We start from the raw sequence: 27,990 nt of genomic DNA, 5'->3' as shown, positions 1-27,990 counted from the left end.
AAAATAGAACTGTTTGGCCATAATGGCCATCGTTATGTTTGGAGGAAAAAGGGGGAGGCTTGCAAGCCGAAGAACACCATCCCAACCGTGAAGCACGGGGGTGGCAGCATCATGTTGTGGGGGTGCTTTGCTGTAGGAGGGACTGGTGTACTTCACAAAATAGATGGCATAGTGAGGAGGGGAAATGATGTGGATATATTGAAGCAACATCTCAAGACATCAGTCAGGAAGATTAAGCTTGGTTGCAAATGGGTCTTCCAAATGGACAATGACCCCAAGCATGCTTCCAAAGTTGTGGCAAAATGGCTTAAGGACAACAAAGTCAAGGTATTGGAGTGGCTATCACAAAGCCTCGACTTCAATCTTATAGAAAATTTGTGGGCAGAACTGAAAAAGCGTGTGTGAGCAAGGAGGCCTACAAACCTGAATCAGTTACACCAGCTCTGTCAGGAGGGATGGGCCAAAATTCACCCAAGTTGTTGTGGGAAGCTTGTGTAAGGTTTCCCAAAACGTTTGACCCAAGTTAAACAATTTAAAGGCAATGCTACCAAATACTAATTGAGTGTATGTACACATTGCTGAAAGCAATAAAAGCTTAAATAAAGAATTCTCTCTACTATTATTCTAAGACATTTTAGTCTTTCAATAAAGTGGTAATCCTAACTGACCTAAGACAGGGAATTTTTACTATGATTAATTGTCAGGAATTGTGGAAAAACTGAGTTTAAATGTATTTGGCAAAGGTGTATGTAAACTTCCGACTTCAACTGTACATGCATACATACAAAAAACAATCAGCAATTACAAAATAAACCAGACATGCATAAGGTCGTACGAGAGCAGTTTAAAACTAGTCTGCAATTTGAACGCTTATATAACATTTAATTTAAAAGTCAAAAAATGTATGTATGCTAGGAATTTTAGACTGCACCTTTTTTTTAAACCACAGCGTCGAGGCCTCAGCTAAGTCACAACAACAGGAAGGGAAGATGTTACATGGCCACTTGCGGTCTGAACAATGTAGGCCTGTTCTATGCATGTTGTCATCTTGATAAAAGATCAAAACAGGAAGGCCTTATGCCATAACCAGATCTAATCTTTGAGGTAGGCTAGTTCATAAAAATTAAAAACACTTCCTGCCAAAATACCATTGTCCTTGTTTGATTATTATCTATGTCTAGCATGCATTTCCTTGGTTGTTGTTTAGAGGCTAGCTACTATTATTAAAGATGTGAGGGGAGACCTTAGAGGTCAAACATTAGGTCCACCATGGGTTCGGCTGTCCATCTTTTTGTATCTGTGTATTTGAAACGTCACTAGCTAGTATCCCTGTTTTAACTTTTCTCCAGCTCTTTGGTGTGAGTTTATTACGAGAGCTCCTTTTTGGCTCCCAAACCATTTAAGACTGACTTCTGAATGAAATGAACAGAGCAAAAGTTTAAAACCAGGAATCATACCTGTATTCTGAATGAAATGAACAGAGCAAAAGTTTAAAACCAGGAATCATTACTGTATTCTGCATGAAATGAACAGAGCAAAAGTTTTAAACCAGGAATCATTACTGTATTCTGAATGAAATGAACAGAGCAAAAGTTTAAAACCAGGAATCATTACTGTATTCTGCATGAAATGAACAGAGCAAAAGTTTAAAACCAGGAATCATTACTGTATTCTGCATGAAATGAACAGAGCAAAAGTTTAAAACCAGGAATCATTACTGTATTCTGAATGAAATGAACAGAGCAAAAGTTTAAAACCAGGAATCATACCTGTATTCTGAATGAAATGAACAGAGCAAAAGTTTAAAACCAGGAATCATTACTGTATTCTGCATGAAATGAACAGAGCAAAAGTTTAAAACCAGGAATCATTACTGTATTCTGAATGAAATGAACAGAGCAAAAGTTTAAAACCAGGAATCATTACTGTATTCTGCATGAAATGAACAGAGCAAAAGTTTAAAACCAGGAATCATTACTGTATTCTGAATGAAATGAACAGAGCAAAAGTTTAAAACCAGGAATCATTACTGTATTCTGAATGAAATGAACAGAGCAAAAGTTTAAAACCAGGAATCATTACTGTATTCTGCATGAAATGAACAGAGCAAAAGTTTAAAACCAGGAATCATTACTGTATTCTGAATGAAATGAACAGAGCAAAAGTTTAAAACCAGGAATCATTACTGTATTCTGAATGAAATGAACAGAGCAAAAGTTTAAAACCAGGAATCATTACTGTATTCTGAATGAAATGAACAGAGCAAAAGTTTAAAACCAGGAATCATTACTGTATTCTGAATGAAATGAACAGAGCAAAAGTTTAAAACCAGGAATCATTACTGTATTCTGAATGAAGTGAGTAAATGCAACAAGCAAACATGTATGTAAAAATAAATATAAATTTTCTACCCCAAGTTTCTTTGTCTAGTTAGTTTCAATTTGGGCAGTCAGTTCAGTTTCTCTTCCATATCTCAGCTCTGCTGCAGTAGTGCTGTTTGACTCAGATATGTCTGGAATTCACAGTATTTTCACTCTAAGGAAATGGTTATATTATAATAACTAGGCTATCTGAGACCGAGGAGCCTGCTGTGACAATCCACACTATGTATAGGTCCCCTCCCGAATGTGATGAAATGTTTTTCTTTGTAATAGCTAGTCGAGCCTACTCTGTTTGTGGAGTAATTAGCTGACAAGAGGCACAGTTAGTTTGTGTGTAGGCCTATAGTGCAAGTTGAAGTGTACTGCTGCTGCTACTATTCTCTTTTCAATAGTTTTAATAGAATTTCCCCCTTCCACCCCATCTCTTAGATGCATAATAGGCTACGTTTCCTCTTCCTGTTTGATACATTTTGAGTTCTAAAAATTAACCATTCGGGGCTAATGCACCCCCCCCCCCCCCCCCCCCACCACCACCACCTACTAGCGCTGACTGAGATATGTAGTCATCCCACCTAGCTAGTTTAGGATTTTTAAAAAACAATTTAACCTTTATTTAACTACGCAAGTCAGTTAAGAACAAATTCTTATTTACGACTGCTTACACAGGCCAAACCCGGACGACGCTGGGCCAATTGTGCCCGGCCTACGGGACTTCGAATCACTGCCGGTTGTGAGACAGCCAGAATGTACTAACTGTAAGTCGCTGTGGATACGAGTGTCTGCTGAAGGACTGAAATGGAAATGTGTCCACATAATCGAAAGGCTGTAATAAAAAATAATGTCCTTAAGTACGGTATGTAACTGGATAGTGACGACTACTCTTTTCAACAGAGTTTAATAATTGTTCCCCTTCCATCTCCTCGCCTGTAGATATAGGACTAATACATAGTCACTCAGAGTAAAAAAACAAACATTCAGAACTCTGTTCTAGAGTTGTCAACATTATGAAAAGGCTGTGATAAAGAATGAGCCTGTAGAATAGCCTAGATAAGGAAGGGGCCTGTAGAATAGCCTAGATAAGGAAGGGGCCTGTAGAATAGCCTAGATAAGGAAGGGGCCTGTAGAATAGCCTAGATAAGGGATTTGCCTATAGAATAGCCTAGATAAGGGATTTGCCTATAGAATAGCCTAGATAAGGCATTTGCCTATAGAATAGCCTAGATAAGGCATTTGCCTATAGAATAGCCTAGATAAGGCATTTGCCTAGAGAATAGCCTAGATAAGGCATTTGCCTAGAGAATAGCCTAGATAAGGCATTTGCCTAGAGAATAGCCTAGATAAGGCATTTGCCTAGAGAATAGCCTAGATAAGGCATTTGCCTAGAGAATAGCCTAGATAAGGCATTTGCCTAGAGAATAGCCTAGATAAGGCATTTGCCTAGAGAATAGCCTAGATAAGGCATTTGCCTAGAGAATAGCCTAGATAAGGCATTTGCCTAGAGAATAGCCTAGATAAGGCATTTGCCTAGAGAATAGCCTAGATAAGGCATTTGCCTAGAGAATAGCCTAGATAAGGCATTTGCCTAGAGAATAGCCTAGATAAGGCATTTGCCTAGAGAATAGCCTAGATAAGGCATTTGCCTAGAGAATAGCCTAGATAAGGCATTTGCCTAGAGAATAGCCTAGATAAGGCATTTGCCTAGAGAATAGCCTAGATAAGGCATTTGCCTATAGAATAGCCTAGATAAGGGAGGGGCCTAGAGAATAGCCTAGATAAGGGAGGGGCCTAGAGAATAGCCTACATTTAACCGAAGAGAGAGTCAGTCTGTCGGGCACTTTGTCTGCTGTCCCGTCACCCAGGCAACCGCATCCATCCTAGCTCTTATCATAAATGTCTCATGGGTGTGGCCCGGTAATCTTTCTGGAATCATAGATTTAATTTAACCACTGCTCTATATCCAACACTGTCCCTCTGTCCTCCCTGCTCTGCTCTGGTCTCATCTGATTTGTTCATGTAGCTACAAGTGCCAACAGTGATCTGTCTGTGGGGTGAACAACAAGTGGAGTCAGACACATCAACTTAGCATGGAGATGTTTGGTTTTGCACTTCTTGACTTTTCACACCCTCAATCCCATCATTTTAATCTGCATAGCCATTCCTCCATAATCGTAATGTCCCAGCCATGTTTTAGTGTGTGTATTTGGACTGCTTGTCATCATGCAGCAGGTACCTATAGAGTGACATTCTGCCACTAGCATAACACCATTTAACGCTACAGAGCAGAGACGGCTCAGTATGGGTCAGGTTGACACGACAGTGTGAAAATCGTCTCCCAATAGGAGGACTGACTTCTCCCATCCAGACCTCTCTCTGCCAGATGTCACTTACTGAGGCAGCATGTGTTCTTCCCTCATCGGGACCGAGTCAGAGGGTGAACTCTGAGGAACTTCAGACACTATGCACTTCCAAAAATATGTCCCCTCTCTCTAGTTCTCGCTTGCCTTTTGACACAACTCTGCCCTGCCAGCAATGGTCACAGCAGACTCTATTTTCAATCTCTCTCATTGCTTGGCTTGGCTTGGTTTCCGCCACATACTGACTATTGTTCAAAGCTGCATGGCCTCTGGGTTTTCTGTTGAATGTTCTTTTTCCTTTGACACTTATTCTTCAAATATTTGTCTTGGTTTTCTTTCATCCAGGCTTTTCCTCTTGTTTTTGTCACCAAATCATTAAATCCAACCAGGTTTTGACTGAAATGTCATGTTTAGCAAACTTCCTGAGTTTTACTCTCCCAATGTCTCCATGGAGATAGCTATGTAATTGCAAAGGTTTTGAGTTAGACTTCTGTCACTCTTTGGGTTATACTTTCTTGGATATCCCCTAGCCTGGTCCCAGGTCTGTGCTGTCTTGACAACTGTCTCTCCAATCACCATTTGGCATAGGAGTTGGCAAAACAGCACAAATGCATCTGGGACCAAGCTATATTTTTATTTATCCTTTATTTAACTAGGAAAGTCAGTTAAGAACAAATTCTTATTTACAATGGCGGCCTACCCCGGCCAAACCCGGACAACGCTCCGCCAATCCCCCCCCCCCCCCCCATATCAATTTACACACAGTACCTCATAATGACAAAGCAAAGTATTTCTCTGTACTTTGCTTGGTTGATCTTTCCCTCGATCCTGAGTAGTCTCCCTGACGCTGAAAAACATCCCCACAGCATGATGCTGCCACCACAATGCTACACCGTAGGGATGGTACCAGGTTTCTTTCAGATGTGACGCTTGGCATTCAGGCCAAAGAGTTAAAAATCTTGGTTTCATCAGACCAGATAATCTTGTTTTTCATGGTCTGAGTCCTTTAGGTGCCTTTTGGCAAACTCCAAGCAGGCTGTCATGTGCCTTTTACTGAGGAGTGGTTTTCGTCTGGCCACTCTACCATAAAGGCCTGATTGGTGGAGTGCTGCAGAGATGGTTGTCCTTCTGGAAGGTTCTCCACATAGGAACTCTGGAGCTCTGTCAGAGAGAGTGACCATTGGATTCTTGGTCACCTCCCTGAACAAGGCCCTTCTCCCCTGATTGCTCGGTTTTGCCAAGCGGCCAGCTCTAGGAAGCGTCTTGGTGGTTCCAAACTCCCATTTAAGATTGATGGAGGCTACTGTGTTCTTGAGGAGCTTCAATGCTGCAGTAATGTTTTGGTGTCCTTCCTCAGATCTGTTCCTCGACACAATCATGTCTCGGAGCTCTAAGGACAATTCCTTCCACCTCATGGCTTGATATTTGCTCTGACGTGCACTGTTAACTGTGGGACCTTATATAGACAGGTGTGTGCCTTTCCAAATCATGTCCAATCAATTGAATTTACCACAGGAGGACTCCAGTCCAGTTGTAGAAACAGCTCAAGAATGATCAATGGATACAGGATGCACATGAGCTCAATTTCGAGTCTGTTTTGTATCCCCTAAACCTGTTTTTGCTCTGTCATTATGGGGTATTGTGTGTAGATTGGGGGGGGGTTATTTAATCATTTTTAGAATAAGGCTGTAACGTAACAAAATGTGGAAAAAGGGAAGGGGTTGAATACTTTCTGAATGCACTGTGTGTACCCTGCATGCAGGACATCGGCTCATTGATTCAGATCATGAATAGCTGGGACTTTTTTCAGTCAATAACAGCAGTTCCAGAAGTTGACATTTTGAAGGACCACCTTACTGTCTATGAGAGCTGAATAGAAATGTTGTTTATGTTTTTAAGAATAGTCTGCTACTCCAACCTAAATGACTTTAGCAGAACCCAGGCTGTCCCAAATGGCACCTTATGCCCCCTACGTAGTGCACTACTTTTGACAAGCTCAATGTACTTTATAGGGAATAGGGTGCCATTTGGGGGAGACACACTTAGTTTGGCTTTGCAGACCTTTTCCCTGGCAGTGGGATTTTATGGTCTTCATTACTTGTGGCTCTATCCTGAATTCCGGCCTGTTGAATTAGTCCAATTTCTCTCTCTCCATTGTATTTTATCAGTCCCATGGTGCTGCCTTGGTTACCACACTGTAGAAATGTCAGGGGTTACTTGAGGTTACTTTGGTCAGTTTGTGGACTGGCTGCACTCTGTGCTAAATAGCATCATATTCACTACCCAGTACACTACTTTTGACCAAAGCCCAGTGCCTTCAGAAAGAATTCACACCCCTTGACTTGTTCCACTTTTTGTTCATTGTTTTTGTCAGTGATCTACACAATTCTAATGTAAAAGTGGAAGAAAAATTCAAATGAAACACTATCTAGATGTTTTTTGTTCCAAGCATTCAACCCGTCCCCTGAGTTAATACATGTTAGAATCACCTTTGGCAGTGATTTACAGCTGAGTGTCTTTCTGGGGAAGTCTTAAGAGCTTTCCACTTTTGGTTTGTACAACATTTGGCAATTTATTCTTTAAAAAGTTCTTAAAGCTCTGTAAAATTGATTATTCAATGTATTATTTTCTTCTATTTACCTATCTACCAATAGGGGTCCTTTGTGAGGCATTGGAAAACCTCCCTGGTCTTCAATCAGTGTTTGAAATTCACTGCTCGACTGGGGGACCTTACACATACAATTATCTGTGAGGTACACCCATGAGGTAGTCATTCGAATATCATTCTAAACACTATTATTGCACACATAGTCAGTCAATGAAAATGAATAATAAAGCCCTACTTACATCAGCTGCTATCTCAGTGTTGTACAGAAACCCAGCCTAAAACCCGAAACAGCAAGCAATGGAGGTGTAGAAGCACAGTGGCTAGGAAAAACTCCCCAGAAAGGCCAGAACCTAGGAAGAAACCTAGAGAGGAACCAGGCTATGAGGGGTGGCCAGCCCTCTTCTGGCTGTGCTGGGTGGAGATTGTAACAGAACATGACCAAGATGTTCAAATGTTCATAGATGACTAGCAGGGTCAAATAATAATAAGCACAGTGGTTGTTGAGGGTGCAACAGGTCAGGGACTGGGGACAGCAAGGAGTCATCAGGCCAGGTAGTCCTGAGGCATGAACCTAGGGCTCAGGTCCTCCAAGAGAGAAAGAGCGAATCAGTGAGAGCATACTTAAATTCACACAGGACACCGGATAAGACAGGAGAAATACTCCAGATATAACAGACTGACCCCAGCCCCCCGACATACAAACTACTGGAGCATAAATACTGGAGGCTGAGACAGGAAGGGTCGGTAGACATTGTGGCCCCGTCCGACAATACCCCCGGACAGGGCCAAACAGGCAGGATATAACCCCACCCACTTTGCCAAAGCACAGCCCCCACACCACTAGAGGTATATCTTCAACCACCAACTTACCATCCTGAGACAAGGCCGAGTATAGCCCACAAAGATCTCCGCCATGACACAACCCAAGGGGGGCGCCAACCCGGACAGGAAGATCACGTCAGTGACTCAACCCACTCAAGTGACGCACCCCTCCTAGGGACGGCATGTGACTCAGCCCCTGTAATAGGGTTAGAGGCAGAGAATCCCATAGTAAGTCCATGTAACTTATTATGTGACTTGTTAAGCACATTTTTACAGCTGAGCTTGTTACAACAAAGGGGTTGAATACTTATTGACTCAAGACATTTCAGATTTTAATTTGTAATTTGTAAAAATGTTTTAACTTAATTCCACTTTGACATTATGGGGTATTGTGTGTGTGGGTGGGGGGATGAGAGGTTTGCTGATGTCAATGTTGTGAACAGAGTGCCCCATGGTGGCGGTGGAGGTATGGTCAGGCATAAGCTACTGACAATGAACACAATTGCATTTTATCAATGGCAACTTGAATGCTAAGGGATACCGTGACGAGATCATGTTTCAGCATGATAATGCACGGCCCCATGTCGCAAGGATCTGGACACAATTCCTGGAAGCTGAAAAAGTCCCAGGTCTGCATACTCCAGACATGTCACCCATTGAGCATATTTGGAAGGCTCTGGATCGACGTGTACGACAGCGTGTTCCAGTTCCCACCAATATCCAGCAACTTCGCACAGCCATTGAAGAGGAGTGGGACAACATTCCACAGGCCGTAATCAACAGCCTGATCAACTCTATGTGAAGGAGATGTGTTGTGCTGCATGAGGCAAATGGTCACACCAGACACTGACTGGTTTTCTGATCCATACCTCTACTTTGTTTGTAAAGGTATCTGTGACCAACATATACATATCTGTTTTCCCAGTCATCTGAAATCCATAGATTAGGGCCTAATGAATGTTTTTCCTTATGAACTGTAACTCTCAGTAAAATCTTTTAAATTGTTACATTTTCTGTTTTATATTTTTGGTTCAGTCCAAAATTGCGTTTTAATTCTGTTATGGAAATACATGTATTACCTATTACCAAGTCATTTATGGTCTCTCTGCCTCTTAGTTTTCTATGTGGACCAATTTATCTGTGAATTCTGAAAAGCTATCCAAGGATTGTTCCATAGTGCAGAAGGAGCCTCTCCTAACTGATGACAATGACATGTCTGAACGGTAGTGGCTGAGGAAGGAGATGGGGGTTCTCTGTATAGAGCATGCTGGATGTAGGAACACCAACCACAGTCTCTCTTTGATAGATCAGAGTACCGCAAGCATGACCAAGGCCACAACATACTCATGAATGTTTCTCGCTCGCTCTCTCTGTTGCTCTCGCTCTGTTTCTCACTCTTTCACTCTCTGTTTATCTCTCCCGCTCTCTCTCTCTGTGTCTCTCTCTCTCTCTCTGCAGGCTGCCAATGGTTACATCCTCCTGTTTGACGTGGTGGGAGGAGGAGAGGACAAGTATCTTTATGAACCCGTCTATTCCAAGTGAGTACATAAATATGTATTTATTGTCCTCTCCACACACTCGCTTTCTTCAGGGTCAAAGGTTGAAGTTCAAAATAGAATCATAATAATAGAAAAAATAAGGTCATCTGGAACAGGAAAAATAAGGTCATCAGGCCAGGAACCTGCTGTGGAAGGCAGGGGACTAAATGTTAAAGGATGAAGTTTTACAATGCTCACGCATAGATGTCAGTTGTTGTACTGCAATGGTCGTTGTATTCATTCAAATCAAATGTATTTATATAGCCCTTCTTACATCAGCTGATATCTCAAAGTGCTGTACAGAAAGCCAGCGTAAAACCTCAAACAGCAAGCAATGCAGGTGGAGAAGAACATGTTCATTCACTCACAGCATAGGACAAACCCCACTGTAGCTCCTGTCTACATGCTAGTATAATTAGTGTACCAGTCAGGAGGCCTGAGGGATAGGTTGTACTGTAGTTTAGGACATCATTGCATGTTGAAGGCCTTGGCAAATGTCTGGACTAATTACATGAACAGTGAAGTGCTGTGGATGGCTGACTGTACAGCACAGTGTGTTCCTCGCCAATCTTGGAATGAGCCCTCCCACTGTTATAGCAAGGCTGCGTGGGTGAGTGGATGTTTGGGCGCGTGTGTCTACACACTGTGGAAGAGAGGCTTTTCAGCCGGCCAGCTCTCTCTGACAGAACTCAGATCTCCACAGCGAGCCCAGTCAATGAATCACATTTATTTATGAAGCCCATTTCGCATCAACAGCTGCATGCAAGGTGTGTTACCTTAACTGCAGTCATTTTCAGTCACAGAACCAAAGGGCTTCTCTCAGCCTCTGAGTCTCTGGTCTTTTGGTCATAGGCCTTCAGTTAGCCTGCATATGTGGTTCATATCAGACCTAGACCACTATCTCACATGCACATAAACCAATACAGCCATGAAGTACAGTAGAGTATTTATGAAGCCATGAAGTACAGTAGAGTATTTATGAAGCCATGAAGTACAGTAGAGTATTTATGAAGCCATGAAGTACAGTAGAGTATTTATGAAGCCATGAAGTACAGTAGAGTATTTATGAAGTATTTATGAAGCCATGAAGTACAGTAGAGTATCTATGATGTATTTATGAAGCCATGAAGTACAGTAGAGTATTTATGAAGCCATGAAGTACAGTAGAGTATTTATGAAGCCATGAAGTACAGTAGAGTATCTATGATGTATTTATGAAGCCATGAAGTACAGTAGAGTATTTATGAAGTAGCTGAGATTTCAGCCAAACAAGCCATACAGAGGAGGTTTAACTGTGGCGGGAGGTTTAACTGTGGCGGGAGGTTTAACTGTGGCGGGAGGTTTAACTGTGGCGGGAGGTTTAACTGTGGCGGGAGGTTTAACTGTGGCGGGAGGTTTAACTGTGGCGGGAGGTTTAACTGTAGCTATCTGAGGGCTGATCAGGGTGATACCAGCAGAACAGCGCCACTCAGCCTTTATGGAAGATTCTGAGAGAGAGTTCCAAAGAGGACATGCCTGTACACACACAGACCTACCTACTCCCCCTCACAAAACCTCTGTTCCATTCTGTGCTACCAGTCACCACATCAAAGCTTTGTCAGGAAATCTGACCAAGCCTGGACTTGATGAGGGAGGAGCCAGATGTACTAAACACAGACCTCACTGTGCCCGCTGGCGTTTGGCCTCGCTGTGCCCGCTGGCGTTTGGCCTCACTGTGCCCGCTGGCGGTTGTCCTCACTGTGCCCGCTGGCGTTTGGCCTCGCTGTGCCCGCTGGCGTTTGGCCTCGCTGTGCCCGCTGGCGTTTGGCCTCGCTGTGCCCGCTGGCGTTTGGCCTCGCTGTGCCCGCTGGCGTTTGGCCTCGCTGTGCCCGCTGGCGTTTGGCCTCGCTGTGCCCGCTGGCGTTTGGCCTCGCTGTGCCCGCTGGCGTTTGGCCTCGCTGTGCCCGCTGGCGTTTGGCCTCGCTGTGCCCGCTGGCGTTTGGCCTCGCTGTGCCCGCTGGCGTTTGGCCTCGCTGTGCCCGCTGGCGTTTGGCCTCGCTGTGCCCGCTGGCGTTTGGCCTCGCTGTGCCCGCTGGCGTTTGGCCTCGTTCGTGCCTAGATCCTGGAGTGCTATTGTTTGACTAACCCAGCCTTTTCCCCCTGTTGATTTTAGACTTGATAAGGTAGAGTGAATTGGATAAATCAGATCCATGAACCCTATGTACCCTCCTTACCTCTGCCACATACACGTCCTCATTGTGTGTGTGTGTTTACAGAGGGAGTAGTGGTGTTAAGGTCACCCCAGGTTATAAAGAGGAGCAGTGTGCCCCCGCTCTCAGCCTGGAGATGAAGAGACCCTTAGATCTGGAGGCTCCCATCACCAGGTACTAGTCTCTCTTTCTCTCACACACACACACACACACATAAATGCGTGCACACACAGACATACACATCTACACACAACTCACACTCAAACACCAACTGGACACTGAAGTGTGTGTAGTTTGCAAGTTAACACTGGTGTAGTTGTTGGCCATTATAAATCGAGTTAGTTTTCCCATTGTGGACTGGTGCTTGGTACTTACTTCAGCCACTGTGTACATTTCTATGCTAAATAGATTTCCTACTCTTCTTCCCAAACCAATTTGTGTCTTCTGCAAATTATATAACGTGGGTTCGGCTTTGCACATTCCTTGTCTAGTCCCTGTAGACTACAGTAGGACATTAAGATTCTATTCCTCCTCGCTTTGCCTGTGTGTGTGTCGGCGTGTGTGTGTGTCGGCGTGTGTGTGTGTCGGCGTGTGTGTGTGTCGGCGTGTGTGTGTGTCGGCGTGTGTGTGTGTCGGCGTGTGTGTGTGTCGGCGTGTGTGTGTGTCGGCGTGTGTGTGTGTCGGCGTGTGTGTGTGTCGGCGTGTGTGTGTGTCGGCGTGTGTGTGTGTCGGCGCGTGTGTGTGTCGGCGCGTGTGTGTGTCGGCGCGTGTGTGTGTCGGCGCGTGTGTGTGTCGGCGCGTGTGTGTGTCGGCGCGTGTGTGTGTCGGCGCGTGTGTGTGTCGGCGCGTGTGTGTGTCGGCGCGCGTGTGTCGGCGCGCGTGTGTCGGCGCGCGTGTGTCGGCGCGCGTGTGTCGGCGCGCGTGTGTCGGCGCGCGTGTGTCGGCGCGCGTGTGTCGGCGCGCGTGTGTGTGTGTCGGCGCGCGTGTGTGTGTGTCGGCGTGCGTGTCGGCGTGTGTGTGTCTGTCCTTCCAGTAGCCTGACTTCCAGGCTGCATGTCTGGGGTGAATTGAGGAGAGAAGCTAAGCCCCAGTATTGTCCTGTTGGATTCAAAAGCCTTATTCTCCAGTATTTCTGGCCTATTCTCCTCTGGAGAGATGAAGTGTTGTGTTCTGGCCAGACCACATTCAGATTACTGAGACTGGGCTACAGGGTACTCCTCAGTACTCACACACCATCTGAGTACACTGCACATTCCAGCCTGGTCCCTCTGCAGCTCCCCAGGAGGAACACTCCTCTCTCTCTCTCTTCATTCTCACTCTTAAAAAATAAAAAATCCTCCTCCTTTTATCTGTTCTTCTTTCATTCAACTTCTTAAACTTTGTCACAAAACTCTATTTTCTACTCATTTATTGTCACCCTCTCCGTCCTAATTTATTGGTCGCTTTGTTTCTTTCGCGCTCCCTCTCTCTCTCTCCTTGTCCTCTTTTCTCTGTCCCCTCAGCATGCAGTCTCTTCAGGAGGATCTGTTGGTGTCTACTGCTGATGGCTACCTCCACATCCTCCACTGGGATGGAGTCAGCAACGGCAGGAAGGCCATCAGTCTCTGTAGCGTCCCTTTCTCCCTGGACCTACAGTCTGCCAGAGGTCAGTCCCAATCACTATACCATCCTTTCCCCTCCTCACCTACAGTCTGCCCTTAGCCCTACCAGTCCCTGTAAGGCCCACCATATCCAGCCATGTTTACGTAATGATCTGGACCTACATCCATCTATCCATGTGTTTTAGATACAGCCCCCCACGTTGTGGTTTAGACACACTGCCAGCCCCCCACGTTGTGGTTTAGACACACTGCCAGCCCCCCTCGTTGTGGTTTAGACACACTGCCAGCCCCCCTCGTTGTCGTTTAGACACACTGCCAGCCCCCCTCGTTGTGGTTTAGACACACTGCCAGCCCCCCACGTTGTCGTTTAGACACACTGCCAGCCCCCCACGTTGTCGTTTAGACACACTGCCAGCCCCCCTCGTTGTGGTTTAGACACACTGCCAGCCCCCCTCGTTGTCGTTTAGACACACTGCCAGCCCCCCTCGTTGTCGTTTAGACACACTGCCAGCCCCCCTCGTTGTCGTTTAGACACACTGCCAGCCCCCCTCGTTGTGGTTTAGACACACTGCCAGCCCCCCTCGTTGTGGTTTAGACACACTGCCAGCCCCCCTCGTTGTGGTTTAGACACACTGCCAGCCCCCCTCGTTGTGGTTTAGACACACTGCCAGCCCCCCTCGTTGTGGTTTAGACACACTGCCAGCCCCCCACGTTGTGGTTTAGACACACTGCCAGCCCCCCTCGTTGTGGTTTAGACACACTGCCAGCCCCCCTCGTTGTGGTTTAGACACACTGCCAGCCCCCCTCGTTGTGGTTTAGACACACTGCCAGTCCCCCTCGTTGTGGTTTAGACACACTGCCAGTCCCCCTCGTTGTGGTTTAGACACACTGCCAGCCCCCCTCGTTGTGGTTTAGACACACTGCCAGCCCCCCTCGCTGTGGTTTAGACACACTGCCAGCCCCCCTCGCTGTGGTTTAGACACACTGCCAGCCCCCCTCGCTGTGGTTTAGACACACTGCCAGCCCCCCTCGCTGTGGTTTAGACACACTGCCAGCCCCCCTCGCTGTGGTTTAGACACACTGCCAGCCCCCCTCGCTGTGGTTTAGACACACTGCCAGCCCCCCTCGCTGTGGTTTAGACACACTGCCAGCCCCCCTCGCTGTGGTTTAGACACACTGCCAGCCCCCCTCGCTGTGGTTTAGACACACTGCCAGCCCCCCTCGCTGTGGTTTAGACACACTGCCAGCCCCCCTCGTTGTGGTTTAGACACACTGCCAGCCCCCCTCGCTGTGGTTTAGACACACTGCCAGCCCCCCTCGCTGTGGTTTAGACACACTGCCAGCCCCCCTCGCTGTGGTTTAGACACACTGCCAGCCCCCCTCGTTGTAGTTTAGACACACTGCCAGCCCCCCTCGCTGTGGTTTAGACACACTGCCAGCCCCCCTCGCTGTGGTTTAGACACACTGCCAGCCCCCCTCGTTGTGGTTTAGACACACTGCCAGCCCCCCTCGCTGTGGTTTAGACACACTGCCAGCCCCCCTCGCTGTGGTTTAGACACACTGCCAGCCCCCCTCGTTGTGGTTTAGACACACTGCCAGCCCCCCTCGCTGTGGTTTAGACACACTGCCAGCCCCCCTCGCTGTGGTTTAGACACACTGCCAGGCCCCCTCGTTGTGGTTTAGACACACTGCCAGGCCCCCTCGCTGTGGTTTAGACACACTGCCAGCCCCCCTCGCTGTGGTTTAGACACACTGCCAGCCCCCCTCGCTGTGGTTTAGACACACTGCCAGCCCCCCTCGCTGTGGTTTAGACACACTGCCAGCCCCCCTCGCTGTGGTTTAGACAAACTGCCAGCCCCCCTCGCTGTGGTTTAGACACACTGCCAGGCCCCCTCGTTGTGGTTTAGACACACTGCCAGGCCCCCTCGCTGTGGTTTAGACACACTGCCAGGCCCCCTCGCTGTGGTTTAGACACACTGCCAGCCCCCCACGTTGTGTTTTAGACACACTGCCAGCCCCCCACGTTGTGTTTTAGACACACTGCCAGCCCCCCTCGTTGTGGTTTAGACACACTGCCAGCCCCCCTCGTTGTGGTTTAGACACACTGCCAGCCCCCCTCGCTGTGGTTTAGACACACTGCCAGCCCCCCTCGCTGTAGTTTGTGTGTTCTGATATAAGTCTGATGGGTTTGTTTATGTGTCTCTGCAGGTGGTCTGTGTCTGGACCTGAAGGGGGTGTACATCAGAGACATGACTTACTGTGTGACTCTGGATGGCTTTGCTGTGGTGCTGGATGATGGCAGGCTGGGGTTCATCACTCCTCTAGCCAACAGGATCACTGCAGACGTAAGAACTGTGGGAGGTGTGTGTGTGTGCTTTGATGTAGTGCACACACAATGCAGCAGAGTTTTGTGAATCATGTTAAACAATGAAGCATAACGACTGTGTGAGGTGTTGTGTGAGGTGTTGTGTGAGGTGTTGTGTGAGGTGCCTTGTGAGGTGCCTTGTGAGGTGCTGTGTGAGGTGCTGTGTGAGGTGCCGTGTGAGGTGCCGTGTGAGGTGCCGTGTGAGGTGCCGTGTGAGGTGCCGTGTGAGGTGCCGTGTGAGGTGCCGTGTGAGGTGCCGTGTGAGGTGCCGTGTGAGGTGCCGTGTGAGGTGCCGTGTGAGGTGCCGTGTGAGGTGCCGTGTGAGGTGCCGTGTGAGGTGCCGTGTGAGGTGCCGTGTGAGGTGCCGTGTGAGGTGCCGTGTGAGGTGCTGAAAGTGAAAGGCAGACGTGTGTCAGTGGAAAAGTGGTGATCTGACTGTCCTTGTCTTTCTACAGCAGCTGCAGGGCGTCTGGGCAGCAGATGTAACAGACGGCACGTGTGTGGCTGTCAACAATAAGTACCGACTGGTGACCTTTGGCTGTGCCAGGTACGTGTGTCTGGGAATCTGGTCGGTCTATCTTTTGTGTGATTGGTGTGTGCTTGACCAGAGGTCCTCAAGGATTGTACAATCTGCCAGCTTGGCAGGACTGTCGGGACTATTTTTAATCTCTCACACATTGACACCTGACTGGCTGACTGTCTGGCTGACTGTCTGGCTGACTGTCTGGCTGACTGTCTGGCTGACTGTCTGGCTGACTGTCTGGCTGACTGTCTGGCTGACTGTCTGTCTGGCTGACTGTCTGTCTGGCTGGCTGGCTGTCTGGCTTGTTGACTGGCTGGCTGAGCAGTGTGACTGGATCTCTTGATTGTGTAATTAGCATTCCACTGATGCAGATAGGAAGGGGTTATAGAGGCCTGTGGTGATACTGTCAGCAGGATGCGTGTGCGTCTACAGAGTATTGCTGAGGTCAGCAGGAGACCGAGAGAACCAGAGTGACAGACGGTAGATGGCCAGAGTGACAGACGGTAGACGGCCAGAGTGACAGACGGTAGACGGCCAGAGTGACAGACGGTAGACGGCCAGAGTGACAGACGGTAGACGGCCAGAGTGACAGACGGTAGACGGCCAGAGTGACAGACGGTAGACGGCCAGAGTGACAGACGGTAGACGGCCAGAGTGACAGACGGTAGACGGCCAGAGTGACAGACGGTAGACGGCCAGAGTGACAGACGGTAGACGGCCAGAGTGACAGACGGTAGACGGCCAGAGTGACAGACGGTAGACGGCCAGAGTGACAGACGGTAGACGGCCAGAGTGACAGACGGTAGACGGCCAGAGTGACAGACGGTAGACGGCCAGAGTGACAGACGGTAGACGGCCAGAGTGACAGACGGTAGACGGCCAGAGTGACAGACGGTAGACGGCCAGAGTGACAGACGGTAGACGGCCAGAGTGACAGACGGTAGACGGCCAGAGTGATTTGAATCTCCAACCTTTCATCTAAATATTTATTGAATCATCACGTTGCCTTATTTCAGCAGTTGTTTGTCAGTCAGGAAATGTAGGCTAATTGTATTGAATGATGTATTGAATCTACTGACCGTGTTTCTGTCTGTGTTTCAGTGGCTCAGTGTTGGTGTACAGTATCGACACCACTACAGGGTCCATGCAGCTCTCCCACAAGCTGGAGCTCACTCCTAAACACTACCCCGGTACGTACAGCCCCCTAAACGCACTACCCCGGTACGTACAGCCCCCTAAACGCACTACCCCGGTACGTACAGCCCCCTAAACGCACTACCCCGGTACGTACAGCCCCCTAAACGCACTACCCCGGTACGTACAGCCCCCTAAACGCACTACCCCGGTACGTACAGCCCCCTAAACGCACTACCCCGGTACGTACAGCCCCCTAAACGCACTACCCCGGTACGTACAGCCCCCTAAACGCACTACCCCGGTACGTACAGCCCCCTAAACGCACTACCCCGGTACGTACAGCCCCCTAAACGCACTACCCCGGTACGTACAGCCCCCTAAACGCACTACCCCGGTACGTACAGCCCCCTAAACGCACTACCCCGGTACGTACAGCCCCCTAAACGCACTACCCCGGTACGTACGTACAGCCCCCTAAACGCACTACCCCGGTACGTACAGCCCCCTAAACGCACTACCCCGGTACGTACGTACAGCCCCCTAAATGCACTACCCTGGTACCACCTGACACATGTACCTTTCATACAAACTACTACTCTCTAGTATCACATATTGTTTTTATTGTAAATCGTGGCATGTGTTGGTTTCGACTGGCAAATGCAGGTGGTGTTTAGTTCCCCTCAACACAGGCTATGTATGAGACAGAATCAGTTGATTACATGTTATGGTATGTGTCTGCCCCCTCGTGGAAGTGAATGGTATAAAATGAGAGTATAGCGTGAAATCCTATTGACCTATCCTAAACCTGAGCTCTGTTTTCATCATGGGAGATCCTGCAACCTATCTCTGTCAACAAGTGGTGAAACAAGCCGTGTAGTCTCATACCTCTTTCATGCTGCCTCGCTGTACTGTGCTGGTCTAGGACTGTTGCTGGAAAGTTAGGCCGGAAAACATGAGAATAATAAATCCAAGGACAGTTATGTTTTGGTTCAGAAGGATTGTGTTAAAAGGATATTTAACAAACCCTCCTTATTACAGAAAATATTCCTGTCTGACCTGTCGTCCGTTCCTGCTCTTCCTCCTCCTCTTCCTCATCTTCCTCCTCTTCCACTCCTTCCTTTTCCTCTTCCTCCTCCTTCTCCTCAGACGTGTGGAACAAGACGGGTGCGGTGAAGCTGATCCGCTGGTCCCCTGACTACAGTGTTGCCATGGTGACCTGGGAGTGCGGGGGACTGTCTCTGTGGAGTGTGTTCGGAGCCCACCTCATCTGTACCCTGGGGGAGGACTTTGCGTGAGTGATGCCTTCAAGTAGAACCCTAGCCTCTAGCACAATTACCTCTGCAGTTTAGTCAGCTGCACAGTTGCAACTTTATTTTCCTACCACATATAAAAGCTTTGGTAATGTAGAAAACAGATGTACATATAGTGCATTCAGAAAGTATTCAGACCCCTTCACCTTTTCCACATTTTGTTAAATTACAGCCTTATTCTAAAATTGGTTAAACATTTTTTTATATATAATCAATCTCCACACAATACCCCATAATGACAAAGCGCAAAGTTGTTTTTGCAAATGTATTAAAAATAAAAACCGATCACATTTACATAAGTATTCAGACTCTTTGCGATGAGACTTGAAATTGAGCTCAGGTGCATCCTGTTTCCTTTGATCATCCTTGAGATGTTTCTACAACTTGATTGGAGTCCACCGGTGGTAAATTCAATTGATTGGACATGATTTGGAAAGGCACACACCTGTCTAGATAAGGTCCACAGTTGACACTGCATGTCAAAGCAAAAACCATTGTGACAAGGCACACATCTGAGGAAGGTTACCAAAAAATGTCTGCAGCATTGAAAGTCCCCAAGAACAGTGGCCACCATCATTGTTAAATTGAAGAAGTTTAGAACCACCAAGACTCTTCTGGCTGCCCGGCCAAACTGAGCAATCGGGGGAGAAGGGCCATGGTCAGGGAGGTGACCAAGAACCAGATGTTCACTCTGACAGAGCTAAAGAGTTCCTCTGTGGAGATGGGATAACCTTCCAGAAGGACAACCATCTCTGCAGCACTCCACCAATCAGGCCTTTATGGTAGAGTGGCCAGACGGAAGCCACTCCTCAGTAAAAGTCACATGACAGTCCGCTTGGAGTTTGCCAAAAGGCACCTAAAGACTCTCAGACCATGAGAAACAAGATTCTCTGGTCTGATGAAACCAAGATTGAACTCTATGGCCTGAATGCCAAGTGACACGTCTGGAGCAAACCTGGCACCATCCCTATGGTGGTGGCAGCATCATGCTGTGGGGATGTTTTTCAGCGGCAGGAACTGGGAGCCTAGTCAGGATTGAGAGAAAGATGAACGGAGCAAAGTACAGAGATCCTTGATGAAAACCTGCTCCAGAGTGCTCAGGACATCAGACTGGGGCCAAGGTTCACCTTACAACAGGACAACAACCCTAAGCACACAGCCAAGACAATGCAGGAGTGGCTTCGGGAGAAGTCTCTGAATGTCCTTGAGTGGCCCAGCCATAGCCTGGCTTGAGTAGCCCAGCCAAAGACTTAAACACGATCGAACATCTCTGGAGAGACCTGAAAATAGCTGTGCAGCGACACTCCCCGTCCAACCTGACAGAGCTTGAGAGGATCTGCAGAGAAGAATGGGAGAAACTCTCCAAATACAGGTGTACCAAGCTTGTAGCGTCATACCCAAGAAGACTCAAGGCTGTAATCGCTGCCAAAGGTGCTTCTACAAAGTTCTGAGTAAAGGGTCTGAATACTTATATAAATGTGATATTTCAGTTTTTTTTATTTTGTATACATTTGCAAAGAAATTGTAAACTTGTTTTTACTTTGGGGTTGTGTATAGAATGATTGGGGTGGCAATTTAATCAATTTTAGAATAAGGCTGTAACGTAACAAAATGTGGAAAAACTGAAGGGGTCTGAATACTTTCCAAACAACAAAAACAAGACCTGTACGCCTCGGTACAGACTGAAGATGGCGCTCTTTCATTGACTTCATATTAGGGTGCATTTTGGTTAATTTGTTCTGCCCTCCCATCTCTCGCCAGGTATCGGTCAGACGGCACTAAAAAGAAACCTATAAATATCAGCTCAATGTGCTGGGGAGCGGAGGGCTACCAGCTGTGGGTCATCACCAGCAGAGAGGAGACGGAGCTAGTAGAGAACATGGAGGAGGCTCCTCCCCAGACCCAGCAGGCTGGCATACTGCAGTTCCACTTCATCAAGAGCGCCCTCACGGTCAACCCTTGCACGGTAATGATATGGACGTGGCATTATACACACACACACCCTGTCACCCACTTACAGTGCCTCGGAAAGTAGGCACACCCCTTGACTTTTACCAAATGGCGTTGTTACAAACAAGGATTAAAATGGATTTATTTGTAATTGTTAACTATCTACACAAAACACTTTAATGTCAAAGTGGAAGAAAAATATATGTGTGTGTATGTATATATATATATATATATATATATATATATATAAATTATGTTTTTGGTTATTTTTTATTTTTTTACAAATAATATAAGTATTCAACCCCTTGAGTTAATACATGTTAGAATCACCTTTGGCAGTGATTACAGCTGTGAGTCTTCATGGATAATTCTCAAAGAGCTTTGCACACCTAGATTGTACAATATTTGCCCATTTATTCTTTCAAAAATATTTCAAGCTCTGTCAAGTTGGATATTGATCATTGCTAGACACCCGCCATTTTCCAGTCTTGCCATAGATTTTCAAGCTGATTTTTAAGTCAAAACTGTAACTAGACCTCTCAGGAACATTCAATGTTGTCTTGGTAAGCAACTCTAGTGTAGAGTTGGCCTTGTATTTTAGGTTGTGTCCTTCTGAAAGGCGAATTAATCTCAGTGTCTGGTGGAAAGCAGAGTGAGCTAGGTTTTCCTCTAGGATTTTTGCCTGTGCTCCATTCTGTTTATTTATATCCTAAAAAACTCCCCAGTCCTTGCTGATGATGAGCTCATCCATAATGTGATGCAGCCACTACCATGCTTGGAACATATGAAGTGTTACTTAGTGATGTGTTGGATTTAACACTTTTCTATTCAGGACAAAAAGTTAATTTATTTGCCACATTTTTTGCAGTATTTCTTTACTGCCTTGTTGCAAACGGGATGCATGTTTTGGAACATTTGTATTATGTACAAGCTTCCTTTTCACTGTCATTTAGGTTAGTATTGTGGAGTAACTACAATGTTGTTGATCCATCCTCCGTTTTCTCTTATCACAGCCATTAAACTCATCGTGAATTCCCTGAGCTGTTTCTTTCTCTCTGGCAACTAAGTTAGGAAGGGCTCCTGTATCTTTGTAGTAACTGGGTGTATTGATACACCATCCAAAGTGTAAATAATTACTTCACCATGCTCAAAGTGATAGAGGTGATTTCACTGCTCGACTCAGGGACCTTACAATTATCTGTATGTGTGGGGTACAGAGATGGGGTAGTCGTTTAAAAATCATGTTAAACACTTATTGCACAGAGTGAGTCTGCAACTTATTATGTGACCTGTTAAGCACATTTTTACTCCTGAACTTATTTAGAATGCTTATTCATTTTTAATTGGTATGTAAACATTTCTAAAAACATAATTCCACCTTAACATTATGGGTATTGTGTGTGTGTGTGTGTGTGTGTGTGTGTGTGTGTGTGTGTGTGTGTGTGTGTGTAGGCCAGTGACAAAAAAATCTAAATTTACTAATTTTTTAAAATTTAGCCTGCATCACAACAAAATGTGGAAAAAGTCCAGGGGTGTGAATACTTTCTGAAGGCACGTCCACATGAATACACAGATGGTGTATTTGGGGTTTTAGGCTGGGTGCTTCCTGTATAGCACCTGTATAGCACTTTGTGACATTGGCTGATGTAAAAAGGGCTTTAAAAATAAGTTTGATTGTGTATGAAAAAGTGATGTATTCTGCATAGTCTTTTATATGAGGAATAATGAGTACCTGTTGTCTCCAGAGTAACCAGGAGCAGGTGTTACTTCACGGGGAGGACCGTCTCTACCTAACCTGTGGTGACCCCACCCAGCTCCCCTCTAGCAGCTCAGAGAGCCCCCACCCCCATAACCTCCCCCACGGCGGGGAGGGCAGCCCCCCCCACCACCCATCGCCCAACTCTACCTCTCAGGGACTCAGCACTTTACTGGGATACAAGCACTGGCACGTGGTCCAGGTAGAACCTCCATATACTCTTCGTAGTTGGCCATCCATCTCTTCTTAGTTGGCCATCTATCTCTTCTTAGTTGGCTATCTATCTCTTCTTAGTTGGCTATCTATCTCCTCTTAGTTGGCTATCTATCTCCTCTTAGTTGGCTATCTATCTCCTCTTAGTTGGCTATCTATCTCCTCTTAGTTGGCTATCTATCTCTTCTTAGTTGGCTATCTATCTCTTCTTAGTTGGCTATCTATCTCTTCTTAGTTGGCTATCTATCTCTTCTTAGTTGGCTATCTATCTCTTAGTTGGCTATCTATCTCTTCTCAGTTGGCCATCTATCTCTTCTCAGTTGGCCATCTATCTCTTCTCAGTTGGCCATCTATCTCTTCTCAGTTGGCCATCTATCTCTTCTCAGTTGGCCATCTATCTCTTCTCAGTTGGCCATCTATCTCTTGCTTAATCCTTTTTGAACATTATGTCAGTGTATAATTTACAGTCTGTTATGAGAATCCCCTTCAGATTTAGCCCTGATATGAGCTGCAGAAGAGTTGTATTGTCCTGTCAGTAATACCGTCTCTCTTGTAGATTCACAGTACATACCTAGAGAGCAACTGGCCTATACGGGTGAGTGTGAGGGGGGGGGGGGGGGGGTCTGTCTGTCTGTCGGGGTGAGGGTGGGTGGGTGGTTGTGTCGATGGGTCTGTCTCTCTGTGTGTGTGTGTGTGTGTGTGTGTCAGGCTGTCTTGTCTTGTCTGTCAGGCTGTCTTGTCTTGTCTGTCAGGCTGTCTTGTCTTGTCTGTCAGGCTGTCTTGTCTTGTCTGTCAGGCTGTCTTGTCTTGTCTGTCAGGCTGTCTTGTCTTGTCTGTCAGGCTGTCTTGTCTTGTCTGTCAGGCTGTCTTGTCTGTCAGGCTGTCTTGTCTGTCTGTCAGGCTGTCTTGTCTGTCTGTCAGGCTGTCTTGTCTGTCTGTCAGGCTGTCTTGTCTTGTCAGGCTGTCTTGTCTTGTCTGTCTGTCAGGCTGTCTTGTCTTGTCAGGCTGTCTTGTCTTGTCTGTCTGTCAGGCTGTCTTGTCTTGTCAGGCTGTCTTGTCTTGTCAGGCTGTCTTGTCTTGTCAGGCTGTCTTGTCTTGTCTGTCTGTCAGGCTGTCTTGTCTTGTCTGTCTGTCAGGCTGTCTTGTCTGTCTGTCAGGCTGTCTTGTCTGTCTGTCAGGCTGTCTTGTCTTGTCTGTCTGTCAGGCTGTCTTGTCTTGTCTGTCTGTCTTGTCTTGTCAGGCTGTCTTGTCTTGTCAGGCTGTCTTGTCTTGTCAGGCTGTCTTGTCTTGTCAGGCTGTCTTGTCTTGTCAGGCTGTCTTGTCTTGTCAGGCTGTCTTGTCTTGTCTGTCTGTCTTGTCTTGTCTGTCTGTCTTGTCTGTCTGTCTTGTCTTGTCTGTCTGTCAGGCTGTCTTGTCTTGTCTGTCTGTCAGGCTGTCTTGTCTGTCTGTCAGGCTGTCTTGTCTGTCTGTCAGGCTGTCTTGTCTGTCTGTCAGGCTGTCTTGTCTGTCTGTCAGGCTGTCTTGTCTGTCTGTCAGGCTGTCTTGTCTGTCTGTCAGGCTGTCTTGTCTGTCTGTCTGTCTGTCTGTCTGTCTTGTCTCTGTCTGTCTGTCTGTATCTCTGTCTGTCTGTATCTCTGTCAGGCTGTCTTGTCTTGTCTGTCTGTCAGGCTGTCTTGTCTTGTCTGTCTGTCAGGCTGTCTTGTCTTGTCTGTCTGTCAGGCTGTCTTGTCTGTCTGTCAGGCTGTCTTGTCTTGTCTGTCTGTCAGGCTGTCTTGTCTGTCAGGCTGTCTTGTCTGTCAGGCTGTCTTGTCAGGCTGTCTTGTCTTGTCTGTCAGGCTGTCAGGCTGTCTGGCTGTCTTGTCTGTCTGGCTGTCTTGTCTGTCTGGCTGTCTTGTCTGTCTGGCTGTCTTGTCTGTCTGGCTGTCTTGTCTGTCTGGCTGTCTTGTCTGTCTGTCTGTCTGTCTTGTCTGTCTGGCTGTCTTGTCTGGCTGTCAGGCTGTCTTGTCTTGTCTGTCTGTCAGGCTGTCTTGTCTTGTCTGTCTGTCAGGCTGTCTTGTCTGTCTTGTCTGTCTGTCTGTCAGGCTGTCTTGTCAGGCGGTGTGTCCTGTCTGTCTGTCAGGCTCTGTGGGTGTCTGTCGGTCTGTGGGTGTCGGTGGGTGGGTGTGTCGGTGGGTGTGCTCCTGGTAAAGTGGTCTTTTGATGTCCTTGTGCGTGTCTAGTTTGCAGCCATAGACACAGCAGGCCAGTGTATAGCTGTAGCAGGGAGACGTGGATTTGCACATTACTCCATGTCCACCAGGAAATGGAAGCTGTTTGGGAACATCACTCAGGAGCAGAACATGACCGTGACAGGGGGACTGGTCTGGTGGAACGGCTTTGTTGTTGTTGCCTGTTACAATTTCATCGACCGGCAAGAAGAGGTGAGACAACATGACAGGATATGATACAACACGTCACAATATGACACAATATGATACGACGCAACATGATACGACCCGACCCGACGCAAACGACGCGACGCAATACGACCCGGCACAATACGACGCGATACAGCACGATATGACATGACGCAATACGACGCGATACGACACAATACAATACGCCACGACACAATACGATGCGATACGACACAGTACAATACGCCACGACACAATACGATGCGATACGGCACAGTAGAATACGCCACGACACAATACGATGCGATACGGCACAGTAGAATACGACACGATACGACGCAATACGACACAGTAGAATGCGATACGACACAATACGGCACGACACAACACAACACAATACAATACGACGCAATACGACAGTACAATACGACACGACGCAATACGACAGTACAATACGACGCAATATGACAGTACAATACGACACGACGCAATACGACAGTACGACACGATGCAATATGACAGTACAATACGACACGACGCAATACGACAGTACAATACGACGCAATATGACAGTACAATACGACACGACGCAATACGACAGTACAATACGACACGACGCAATGCGACAGTACGACACGACGCAATACGACAGTACAATACGACACGACGCAATACGACACGACGCAATACGACAGTACAATACGACACGACGCAATACGACAGTACAATACGACACGACGCAATACGACAGTACAATACGACGCAATACGACAGTACAATACGACGCAATACGACAGTACAATACGACACGACGCAATACGACAGTACAATACGACACGACGCAATACGACAGTACAATACGACACGACGCAATACGACAGTACAATACGACAGTACAATACGACAGTACAATACGACAGTACAATACGACAGTACAATACGACAGTACAATACGACAGTACAATACGACAGTACAATACGACAGTACAATATGACACGACGCAATACGACAGTACAATACGACACGACGCAGTACGACAGTACAATACGACACGACGCAATACGACAGTACGACACGACGCAATACGACAGTACAATACGACGCGATACGACGCGATGCGACGCGATACGACAGTACGATACGACGGTACGATACGACGGTACGATGCGACGGTACGATGCGACGGTACGATACGACGGTACGATACGACGGTACGATACGACGGTACGATACGACGGTACGATACGACGGTACGACACGACGGTACGACACGACGCAATACGACAGTACAATACGACAGTACAATACGACAGTACAATACGACAGTACAATACGACAGTACAATACGACAGTACAATACGACACGACGCAACACGACAGTACAATACAACACGACGCAACACGACAGTACAATACGACACGACGCAACACGACAGTACAATACGACACGACGCAACACGACAGTACAATACGACGCAATACAACAGTACGACACGACACGACGCAATACGACAGTACAATACGACACGGCACAATACGACGCGATACAGCACGATATGACATGACGCAATACGACGCGATACGACACAATGCATTACGCCACGACACAATACGATGCGATACGACACAGTACAATACGCCACGACACAATACGACATGACGCAATACGGCACAGTCGAATACGACACGATACGACGCAATACGACACAGTACAATGCGATGCGACACAATACGGCACGACACAACACAATACAATACGACGCAATACGACAGTACAATACGACACGACGCAATACGACAGTACAATACGACGCAATACGACAGTACAATACGACACGACGCAATACGACAGTACAATACGACGCAATATGACAGTACAATACGACACGACGCAATATGACAGTACAATACGACACGACGCAATACGACAGTACGACACGACGCAATATGACAGTACAATACGACACGACGCAATACGACAGTACGACACGACGCAATATGACAGTACAATACGACACGACGCAATATGACAGTACGACACGACGCAATATGACAGTACAATACGACGCAATATGACAGTACAATACGACGCAATATGACAGTACAATACGACACGACGCAATACGACAGTACGACACGATGCAATATGACAGTACAATACGACACGACGCAATACGACAGTACAATACGACGCAATATGACAGTACAATACGACACGACGCAATACGACAGTACAGTACGACACGACGCAATGCGACAGTACGACACGACGCAATACGACAGTACAATACGACACGACGCAATACGACACGACGCAATACGACAGTACAATACGACACGACGCAATACGACAGTACAATACGACACGACGCAATACGACAGTACAATACGACACGACGCAATACGACAGTACAATACGACAGTACAATACGACAGTACAATACGACAGTACAATATGACACGACGCAATACGACAGTACAATACGACACGACGCAGTACGACAGTACAATGCGACACGACGCAATACGACAGTACGACACGACGCAATACGACAGTACAATACGACGCGATGCGACGCGATACGACGGTACGATACGACGGTACGATACGACGGTACGATGCGACGGTACGATGCGACGGTACGATACGACGTACGATACGACGGTACGATACGACGGTACGATACGACGGTACGATACGACGGTACGATACGACGGTACGATACGACGGTACGATACGACGGTACGACACGACGCAATACGACAGTACAATACGACAGTACAATACGACAGTACAATACGACAGTACAATACGACAGTACAATACGACAGTACAATACGACAGT

General features: G+C 46.9%; 1 protein-coding gene across 2 annotated transcripts in view; it reads left to right on the top strand.

Annotated features, from left to right (window-relative positions):
• Positions 1 to 27,990, top strand: part of LOC129810803 (guanine nucleotide exchange factor subunit RIC1-like) — a 149,373-nt gene that overhangs the window by 43,436 nt on the left and 77,947 nt on the right. For both annotated transcript variants that reach the window (XR_008752784.1, XM_055861703.1), the window contains exons 3-13: positions 9,624 to 9,703; positions 11,959 to 12,066; positions 13,395 to 13,537; positions 15,702 to 15,838; positions 16,314 to 16,405; positions 17,483 to 17,571; positions 18,665 to 18,809; positions 20,590 to 20,794; positions 22,524 to 22,736; positions 23,304 to 23,342; positions 24,967 to 25,167. Coding sequence is in view for 1 of the 2 variants with exons in the window: in XM_055861703.1 (XP_055717678.1) it covers positions 9,624 to 9,703; positions 11,959 to 12,066; positions 13,395 to 13,537; positions 15,702 to 15,838; positions 16,314 to 16,405; positions 17,483 to 17,571; positions 18,665 to 18,809; positions 20,590 to 20,794; positions 22,524 to 22,736; positions 23,304 to 23,342; positions 24,967 to 25,167 (1,452 nt within the window). In the remaining variant the exon portion in view is untranslated. The remainder of the gene's footprint in view (positions 1 to 9,623; positions 9,704 to 11,958; positions 12,067 to 13,394; positions 13,538 to 15,701; positions 15,839 to 16,313; positions 16,406 to 17,482; positions 17,572 to 18,664; positions 18,810 to 20,589; positions 20,795 to 22,523; positions 22,737 to 23,303; positions 23,343 to 24,966; positions 25,168 to 27,990) is intronic.

This window comes from Salvelinus fontinalis, chromosome 2, assembly GCF_029448725.1.
Source record: "Salvelinus fontinalis isolate EN_2023a chromosome 2, ASM2944872v1, whole genome shotgun sequence".
NCBI lineage: Eukaryota > Metazoa > Chordata > Actinopteri > Salmoniformes > Salmonidae > Salvelinus > Salvelinus fontinalis.
Note: the sequence above shows the minus strand (reverse complement) of the source record. Positions and strands in the feature narration are given on the sequence as shown.